The sequence below is a fragment of the Notolepis coatsorum genome (assembly GCF_963971535.1).
Source record: "Notolepis coatsorum genome assembly, chromosome: 1".
NCBI lineage: Eukaryota > Metazoa > Chordata > Actinopteri > Aulopiformes > Paralepididae > Notolepis > Notolepis coatsorum.
The window spans coordinates 175139684-175150705 of NC_140165.1; the positions used below are offsets into that span (position 1 = coordinate 175139684).

The 11022-nt window shown below is 42.8% G+C and overlaps 1 protein-coding gene across 1 annotated transcript in view; it reads right to left on the reverse strand.

Moving 5' to 3' along the window:
• LOC311231348 (uncharacterized protein) overlaps window positions 1-10806 on the reverse strand; it is a 30106-nt gene extending 19300 nt beyond the window's left edge. Inside the window, exon 1 of the mRNA XM_084317904.1 lies at window positions 10688-10806. Coding sequence (XP_084174030.1) covers window positions 10688-10741 — 54 coding nt within the window. The 5' untranslated portion in view covers window positions 10742-10806. The remainder of the gene's footprint in view (window positions 1-10687) is intronic.
• Between the last annotated feature and the right edge of the window lie 216 nt (window positions 10807-11022).

Below are 11022 nucleotides of genomic sequence, written 5' to 3' on the forward strand. Positions count from 1 at the left end.
TGCATCAAAAATCACAACATGAACGAACTTCTATCTGCCACTAGCTTACAGACTGAATAGGGTATATCTGCAGAGCCACTGAGTAGCGAGTGCAACACCGTTTAATGTCCGTGTGGATCATTGGAGTAGGGTATATCTGCAGTGCTGCAGCCCATACTCATTGATTAATGATACTAATACAAATCTATACAATCACCTGTTGTTGAATAAATACCATACGTTCTAGTTATTACTAAAAAACAGTATAACAGTATCTGAAAAAAAAAAAAAAGTATAATTTATATTCATTTTTTTTTTATGCACTGGTATCGGATAAATATCGGTATCGGCCGATACCCAAAGCTTAGGTATCGGAATCGGATCGGAAAGGGAAAAATGGTATCGGAACATCTCTAATTATCGGCCGATATCGGTATCAGTTTTCAAATTTCTCTTTACATTTCTATAACCTTTATTTACCCAGGCAAGCAAGTAAGAACAAATTCTGATTTTATTTATTGTCAAAAGTATGCATAATGTGTTAATTCCACAACAAGAGATATGTAATGTTAATTACCTGAAATTATTCCGTTTTTTGGGGGGGGGACCCTGCATATATCGGTATCGGTTGATATCGGTATTGGAAATTAAGAGTTGGACAATATCGGTAAAAAAGCCAATATCGAGCATCCCTATTTATTTCCCATGAAACCAGTCACGTCACTCTACTGTGATTGGACCGTTGGCTTGAGTGCAATGTGGGACTTGTAGTTTTTTAACGATTCTCAGCGGAGAAATAAAAAGAACGACTGGGGCTGTAATCTGCACTCGCACACCGTGCGAGTAATTGATTTTTCAGGTTCGCACACATATTTTTAGGGGCATATGCGAGCAATATGGTCGCACTGTAGAGCCCTGCTCTTATATAAGCCTCTCTAAAAAAGGCCTGGTGCTCTTTGCAGCTGAGGTAAATAGAAGACCCGTCCTATATTTGAGGATTTACGGTAATTAGCCAGAGTACACCTCCGTCATACACCTCTCACTATAGACGCTCTCACGGGTGACGTGATCCATTCATTTGGATAACAAAGCATTATAATAATACATTTCGCGGATTGAAAATTTTAAGCAGCAGTTTGTTTGTTTGTTTAGTAGCCGAAACTAGCTTAGCATCGCAGAACAGATCACTCGACGTCGTGCATCCTCTGCAACATCCGGTCATTTTGGGTTAGCAATTTTGCTTAAAAAAATCGGAACGTCAACAAGAAAACATCACATCTTTTGGTGAAACGTAATTTTCCCATTAACCCCACATGCAGTGGCAAGAACAAAACTGGTAAACGGTAAAGGAAAAGACCTTTCATTTCAGCCATAGGCGGAGAAAAAAAAATGCACAGGCTCTTCATGATGACGCGACCGCGTGAGCAGCAAGGAAACGAACAGAAGGAAGGGTCATCACGTCACTGTGGCGCCTGAGAGGTCTATTCACTGCATCCCACTGAGCAGCAAGGAAACTATAACAGAAGGAAGGGTCATCACGTCACTGTGGCGCCTGAGAGGTCTATTCACTGCATCCCACTGAGCAGCAAGGAAACTATAACAGAAGGAAGGGTCATCACGTCACTGTGGCGCCTGAGAGGTCTATTCACTGCATCCCACTGAGCAGCAAGGAAACTATAACAGAAGGAAGGGTCATCACGTCACTGTGGCGCCTGAGAGGTCTATTCACTGCATCCCACTGAGCAGCAAGGAAACTATAACAGAAGGAAGGGTCATCACGTCACTGTGGCGCCTGAGAGGTCTATTCACTGCATCCCACTGAGCAGCAAGGAAACTATAACAGAAGGAAGGGTCATCACATCACTGTGGCGCCTGAGAGGTCTATTAGAGCCATATGAAATCAGTTTTATTATTTTCCAAATTCCATTTTATTTTTCCCCAAATTCCATTTTTTCCGTTTTAATATTTCAGAATTCTGTATTTTGCTTTTTATGCTCATTTTACCATCAGAAATAGTGTCTAATAAGTGGGAATGAATAAATGTCCACAATTGAATAAGATATAACAGTCCATTTAATGTTTTTAAGTGCTGCAACTCAGAAATACAGTTCAATTTTACACAATATTTTTCAATTAATATTGTGACAAAATAAAAATACATATTTCAAGTGTAAACAATAGATACAGCTAGCTACTACTGACATTACCACAATGACAATGTCAGTAACCTAGCTATATCTATTATATTGTGATGAAATATAGTAATGCATAATTTAGGCACCTTTAGTTTAGTTTATTTCGTTTATAAAGGACAGTGTATAATGACAATCGTTTGCATTAAACAAATGGATGGGTGCACTAGATTTAGCAAGAAGCTATCATTTCCATCTATAGTCCTATGTACTGTAACGTTTCATAGCTATTTAAGTTTATTTAGATTATAAAGGGCAGTGTATAATGACAATCGTTTGCATTAAACAAATTGATGGGTGCACCAGATTTAGCTAGAACTTCTAGAAGCTATCATTTCCATCTATAGTCCTATAACGTTACATAGCTATTTAAGTGTATTTAGTTTATAAAGGGCAGTGTATAATGACAATCGTTTGCATTAAACAAATGGATGGGTGCACTAGATTTAGCTAGAAGCTATCATGACCTAACGTTATAGCTATTTCACAATAGTGTCGCAAGTGTTTTTGCGGGTCCAGTCCACGGAACGTTGACAGAATTAGCAAAACACCTTATCACCGGAGGCATAAAAGTCATTAGGATACTGCTCTGCTCTGAATTTAGGGTTTAGTGTGGTATTTCGTAGCTTTTTGGATGCTGTTAATACCGGAGCAGCTACACGCTTGGACATTGCTGTGTTGTTGTGAAGCAGTGTGGAAGTGACGCGCGCGGTGTAACACGCTTTAGCGTCCCGGTCATGTTTGCTTTGCACCAAACGTTCCACCGTTATCCCGAAAACGGAATTACAGTCCAAATTATGGCAAATTCTGCAATATTCCACGTTTTACAGGCAATTCCATTTTTATTGCTCAATTCCGCGATTCCGTCCGCGATTCCGTGATCGCGGATTTCATATGGCTCTAGGTCTATTCACTGCATCCCACTGAGCAGCAAGGAAACTATAACAGAAGGAAGGGTCATCACGTCACTGTGGCGCCTGAGAGGTCTATTCACTGCATCCCACTGAGCAGCAAGGAAACTATAACAGAAGGAAGGGTCATCACGTCACTGTGGCGCCTGAGAGGTCTATTCACTGCATCCCACTGAGCAGCAAGGAAACTATAACAGAAGGAAGGGTCATCACGTCACTGTGGCGCCTGAGAGGTCTATTCACTGCATCCCACTGAGCAGCAAGGAAACTATAACAGAAGGAAGGGTCATCACGTCACTGTGGCGCCTGAGAGGTCTATTCACTGCATCCCACTGAGCAGCAAGGAAACTATAACAGAAGGAAGGGTCATCACGTCACTGTGGCGCCTGAGAGGTCTATTGACTGCATCCCACTGAGCAGCAAGGAAACTAACGGAAGGAAGGGTCATCAAGCTATTAGGCAGGGGAAAAAAATAAAAAAAAATAAACAAAGTTCAAATCCCCAAAACAGGCTTCGGGGACAGCCTTACTGTACTCAACAAAAGCTGCCGCAATTCAAATGGATGATTATGCAATGAAACGACAGTAGGAAACCCCCTTAGGGGCCCCATGGCACTTGTGTTTGAAACATTTTAAAATAAAAAATATCTTCGCGTGTAAATGAAACTTTCAGCCAGCAATACCTATGTATAATAAACAAGCTAAATGAAGAGGATTTATCCATCTGGAGCAGAAAAAAAGATGAGGATAATAAACCGTTTCACTTTTACTAGGTGACTGACTCAAATATGCCACCAGAGAAAAAAAAAAGGAAAATGGACATAGGGACAAGTGATACAGGGACACAGGTAAGGTCTTACAATGGCTTAGTGATTATAACAGTGCAGTTCAGCATTCAGTAACCCATACTTTTTGTGAACGTGTTTTTGATACTACATTCTGTTGAACTAGGGGTGGACGGTATGGTCTAAAATTTATATCACGGTATAATTTGAAGCATAGACGGTAACTAGGGATGTCCCGATCGCCTTTTTTTGCTTCCGATCCGATCCCGATCATATGATTTTAAATATCTATCGATCCGATCGTTTCCGATCCGATCTTTCACATTAGTAATCAATTTTGACGCATTTTTGTCAGAAACTGGCAGAGTGAGACAAGCCCATCTGTTGCCTATATCCGGGGCGCGAGCGCGGAGGCGTTTGTTATTACATTCACCCTGAGAAATGTGCTTCTGCTTCATATGAGAAATATTAAAAGTTTCAATATATGTTTGCACATTAGTATACATTCAGTGTTCGACTTACGTAATGGTCCATTCTGGTCTGAAACGCAGACGATAAAGTCACGTAACGTTATCCTCCTGTTGAAAAGTTAGTTTGAAAACTTCGCCTCCAGCCTGCTGCTTCATGAGTTTTTCCTCCACGCGGAATCTCCTCCTTGCAAACATTGCAACTGGCTTGACTTTCTATTTTTAAATGCTTAGTTCCAAACCTCTGACATTAAGTCTAGCTGCTCAAGTCAGTGGATATTAACCGTGTTTCGGGAGCGACGTGTTGTTGTTGTGATGTGGTCGCGACTCGCGTGTAGCGTGTAGCGTCTAAATTAAAGGGAATGTTTGTTGCAACGGTGAAAATTAAAGGGGAATGTGTTTGTTGTGGATAATTATTCTGCTCTGTGTGACAATAAATACATTAATGATGATATATTATGTAATTTAAAACCAAAACTAAGGCCTCCGTATGAGTTTAAGACGTGGACATGGTCATGTTTGTTGAATAATTTTTTTTTTTTTTTGACTGCCGATTTTTATTATTATTTTTTCCCGATCCCCGATACTCTGAAAAGCACGTGATCGACGCCGATTCCGATCACGTGATCGGATCGGGACATCCCTAACGGTAACGGTATATATCACGGTATCATCGTTTTTGATATTTTTTTTTTTAATTTTATATAATTTTTCTTTTTTATAAAATATATATATTATATAATTAGACTTGTACTTGTATTATCTGCGAGACATCGCCACCACGCAACAAGCTCCACTGTCTGTGTGTACTCTAGTAGCCTCCAGCTACGTCCAGGATTCTCCGGAGCTGCACCTGGACCTATACTCGAGTAGCCTCGAGCAGAGCTACGGCCAGGATTCTCCGGCGCTGCACCTGGACCCTATTGTATTGGTATAACGTTAGCAAGCCCTCAGCTCGAATACGCATCGAATCAGTGTTATAAGACATTGATATCAGGAGCTATCTGTAGCTACTGCTAGCCGGATATATAACGTTAATACAACGCCTCAGTGAATTATTTAGTTCAATGGGACATTTAGTTTTGAACGGTGAACTAACTTGCGTTAACGTGAGCTAACAGGTAGCACACACGTCTCTACTAGACTTTGTGGAGCGTTTGTTGATGTCAGGAGCTATCGGTAGCTGGCCGACTAGATACCGTTCGGTTAGACAATGCCTCATCATGTATTAAACTAAAAGTGAATAGTTGACTGGGTCATTTTGTAACGGTAGCTAAGCTAACGTTAGCTCAGGGAGACGCCGCCGTCCTCCCGTGTGCCGTGTCCCGTCCCACTAGAGCCGTGTTTACATGCGTGCGGTAGGGGCTGGCACGCCCACTGCGCGAAGCCTCCTAAATAACTTTTTCCAGTTCGCACATATCTATTATCTATGACTAATTCTATCTATTTTTAGGGGCAAATGCGAGTGAAATAGTCGCGCTGTGGTTACATGACGTCATTGCTATTTTAGAGCTGCACTACCGGTTACACGGTATAGTCAAAATCCATACCGTAGAGCAAATTCATACCGTTTATACCGTCCACCCCTATGTTGAACACACCTCAAAACCGTACCTAAGGAAAATTGGCTCAATTGCAAGAAAAATAATAGACAGTTATGACATTACATAATATAATAATATATAACATAATAATTTGTATGCAAAATTATTGTGGTTCCCTGCTTTAGTCTGTTGACACATTTCTATACTAAAATGCTTTTGTAGTCCTGTGTCATACCTAAATGTCATTGTATAGAAACAACTCACCAAAAGTGACTATTGCACAACTGATTTGACAAAATCCACCATGTTGTTTGCTCCTGACAAGAGTCACAAAGTCTGGGGTGATGGTAGACAAAGCAACTCTGAGGTCATGCTCAATGTCCAATCTGTTCCTCTGCTCTGTCTTCAGCTGGACCAGAGCTGAGAAGCCACTTTCACAAAGATAGGTAGTGCAAAAAACTTTTTTTTATACAACGCAAAAATTCTGCGTCGACGTGTTTTTATGATCGACGTCGTCGATTAATCGTTGCAGCCCTAATGTCAAATATGTTATGATGAATTGAAAATGGGGGACCCTGATGTAAACAAGACTGGTCTGCATCCCCTTAAAGCAGGGGTGTACAGTGCGACATATATATCGCACATGCTACAGCAACAGCTGTCTGTGCGATGGATGGATTTACTTCAGTAGCACTGGTGCGATAGGGATTCGGTTCATATAGATACTCTTATTTTGAAAATCCTGTAGCGGGTCTCATTTCTGCCCACGCGCAGCTCCAGCTAGGCTCCGAAAGCTAGGAACGTTCAGGTGCATATGATACTCTTATTTTGAAAAAACTCTTGTGACAACTCGACGAGTCGTATCCGCCCTATCCGTGCTTCTGCAAGGAGCAGCGCGTTGGTCGGTTGGTGCGCACTGCTGCGTTAACACAGCAGTGCGCCTACACGTCCCGAAATAAGTCTGTGGTGTTTTTTCTTTCTCGCAACGGGTCAAATGCATCTACATGCTTTGCACCGTCGCCATTCCTTTATGCGCACATCGCCCGAAATTAACGTTTATGTACCATTACAATCACTACAACGTTAGCAAGCTAACAAGCTAATCCTGATCAGAGGCGCAGAGCCAGCAGACAGTGTGGAAAGGGAAATGGGGGGGCACTCTCTCCCCTTCCCTGTGTGTGTGCGTGCGTGCGTGCGGAAAGACGATGAAGTCACTAGTCAGGACTCAGGACAGGAGTATATTATAGTAAACTGAGGATGGACAGATAATGATGATATTCAAATATAAACAAGTTTCGAGAGGAGTGGAAGTTTGAAGACAGACTAGACTACAATATGATGCGGGGGTGGTGAGTTGAAACAGTGTGTGTGAATTAGGGATGCACGATATTGCTTTTTGACAACGATACCGATAACTTTATGCTCCTCAAGCCGATATTTATTGTATTATAAAACATTTTTAATGTATATATTTTTTTTGATCAAAAATATTTTTTTTTAACATGAAACAAAACATATCACAATACAATAATAATACATAAAAAGACTTCCCAGGACAATAACTTTTTTTTTTTTTGATCCACTTTTTCTCCCATTTTTCTATATTTTCTCCCATCCCAATTTCGTATCATCCAATTCAACCCTCCCCTGTCACGAACGCTGTTTCTTGCCTCCCACAAGCCGGCTGCAGTGAGGACTAAGTCATACATAGCACAAGTCCCCTCCGGTACTTGAGGTAACAGCAGTCGCATCTTTTCACCTGCGCAGCTCGATCTCTCAGTGTTCGAGGAGTAACGCGTGGGAGGCTCACGCTGCCCCCGACACTTCCTGATTCTACTGCGCAGGCGCACCAACCGACTTGTAGGAGTCGCTTGTTCACAACGTTCGATCCCCACCCTTCAGTTTTTCCCTCCCCGTAATACGGCCAATGTGTATTACTGCGGACGACCAGCCAAACTGAAAAACAATGTGGAGAGCTGGATTCGAACACGCGAATCCTAGCGTCTCCACACTGGTGGCGAGTGCCTTAGACCACTACACCACCTAGCCGCCCGTCCCAGGACAATAACTTAACACCAACTTAAATGTGACCTAACCAGACAACAGAAACAAAAGCCAAGACAACAGTTTTGACTGATAAAGTGACCATATTTATTTTTCCAAATGAAAATTCACAATCCGTCAACAGCTTGTGGTGCATCCAACCTAAGACGCTCGAAGTTTTTTGTTCTTCTTTTTTCAAAGCGGAGCCTTGATAAAGAGGCTTTGAGTGGACACATCACCACCACAACAACGGGTCACCTGCGGCATCACCATCATTAGCATCGTTTGCTAAATTAAAGAAGTTTGACAGAAGGGCAACCAGCCAGGCAGCGCCGTTATCTCCCGGGACGAGTAGCTACATTAGTTAGCCAACAACCAGCCAGGCAACGCCGTTATCTCCCGGGACGAGTAGCTTCATTAGTTAGCCAACAACCAGTCAAGCTAACGTTAGCATTCGGGAGATCCAGCAGCTTGTCGATGTGCTAATAGCCTCAGCAACCTAACGTTAGCTGGCTCCAGCAGATCGACAAGCTGAAGCCAGCTAACGTTAGCTTGCTGAGGCTATTAGCACATCGACAAGCTGCTGGATCTCCCGATGCTGGTTGAAGTGGAGCTAGGTAGCCAGCAGGCTAAATGCTCCGTGACGCTGAACTGCATGCGCCGGTCTGTCTGTCCGTCGTGGCGGTGGTGATGCCGCAGATGACCCGTCGGGCTGGATGTATTGCAAGTTGTTGCCCTTTTCCCTCCTTCTGGAACGTCTGCATTGCATTTATTACAAATAGCAAGCGATCTTTTTACTCTGAAACTCCGAGTACCGACGCGGCCATCTTTGTTGTTAACTTGCGTGGCTACGTCACAGCCAAGTAAGGGAGCGCTGGATTTGTGTAAAACGCCCTGTTCCTAAACCACACGCTGTCAGTCGTAGCACAGTACTGACAAAACGGGAGGAGCCTTAAGTCAAAACAAACGCACTTCATTCCAATTCACCCACACCGCATTTTTTTTTACCAAAAAATATATTATATTATCGGAGCTATTAATAACGTTATCGAGTTTATCGGGATGACGTCATAATTGCTGATATCGGCCCGATAATTATCGTGCATCCCTAGTGTGAATGAATGAATGAAAACTTTATTTAACAGATTGCAGAATGGGTACAATACAGTACGGCTCAATACACACAATTGTTAAGGGGATGCAGACCAGAGAAAGACGTTTGTCTTGTTTACATCAGGGTCCCCCATTGTGTGTGTGACGTGTGTGTGTGTGTGTCCCAACCGACCCCACTTCTATGTTTCAATAAATTATTTGCATTTAAAACTATTAACGCTGACTCATTCCTTCAGTCCACTCAAAATTATGCTAATATTCCTTATGTTGTTTATGATATTAATTGAAAATAGCATATGAGAGTATCATAGTAATAATAACACATGGCGATATACTAAATGACAGCCAAACATGGCACTGCAACTAAATAACACAAATACAATAGGCACATTTGTGACTGTTACAAATATAACACGTTTTATACTTGTGCTACAAGATTTTGGCCTGTGCTACAAAACTATCAACCTCTGTAGCACCAGTGCTATGTGCAAAAAAAGTTAACGTACAGCCCTGCCTTAAAGGAAAACACCAACATTTTGGGAAATTAGCTTATTTGCCATCTACCCTGGAGTTAGACAAGAAGATACATACCTTATTTCTTCTCTGTGCATGCAGTAGGAGTAGGAAGACGTTGGGAACTAGGCTAATGGAGGAACCTACTTCCAGTGACTGACGCTAAGCTAGGCTAACGGAGAAGAAAAAGGGTATGTATCTTCTTGTCTAACTCCAGGGTAGATGGCAAATAAGCTAATTTCCCAAAATGTTGGAGTTTTCCTTTAACAATTGTGTGTATTGAGCCGTACTGTACCCATTCTGCAATCTGTTAAATAAAGTTTTCAATCAATCAATCAATGTCTCAAAGTAACGCTCTAAACCTCACGATACTACAACAGGGGGCCTAGCAGCAGCTCTAAACCTCGCGAGACTACAACAGGGGGCCTAGCAGCAGCTCTAAACCTCGCGAGACTTACAACAGGGGGCCTAGTAGCAGCTCTAACCCTCGCGAGACTTACAACAGGGGGCCTGTAGTAGCAGCTCTAAACCTCGCGAGACTACAACAGGGTGTAGTAGCAGCAGCTCTAAACATCGCGAGACTACAACAGGGGGGCCTGTAGTAGCAGCAGCTCTAACCCTCGCGAGACTACAACAGGGGGCCTAGCAGCAGCAGGCTGTTAGCAGAAAGTTGACAGAACTCTGAACTAAACTCCACATGTCGCACAGACAACTACGAGCATATAGGGAAATAACACGTCGAAGTTGAGCCAAAGTCATGTAAAAGTTACAACAAAAAAAGTCTGCCTTTTAAACCAACTAACTTTAATAACGAGCTAAATGATGTCGCTGAAGTCTGTTGGTCCGTGTAGCAGTTAGCTCGTGGCTCGGCAGGCAGCGTGCAGCAGCAGCAGCAGCAACACGTTGTTGTGATTATTAGTTATGGATCTGAAGCCGTTACTCGCGATGATCAAAAGAAACCCCCCGATACTTTAACCCTTTCACTGCCACACGACAGACGGTTAACCCTTTACTATCACAGGCGGTTGTGTGATAGTAAAGGGTTAACCTTCTGTCGTGTGGCAGTGAAAGGGTTAATAATAACCGGCCGGTCGACGTTAGTTAGTTAGTTGCTAAAAACAATACTTTTGATGACGACTACCTTGCTGCACAGCATCATCTCCTCCAGATCCACGAGCTGCTTGAAGGAGGGCATGTTGTGTCTCTTCTTGTGTTGTTCTCTGCTCCTCCTCCTTCTTCTTCTCGCCTCTCCTCTCCTGACTGAGCTGCAGGTTCACTAAACACTTTTCAAAAAGCTGCTCCTCTTCTTCTTCTTCTCTGTTTTTTTGTGTTTAAAAAAGAAGCGACACGCTGCTGCTGCTGCCCCGCCCCCCCCCTGGACCACGTGGTGGGGCTTTTAAAACCAGCCACGCCTGCAGCATCAAGCCACCACCCCTCTCTCCCTCCTCCTCCTCTCTCCCTCCTCCCCCTCTCTCT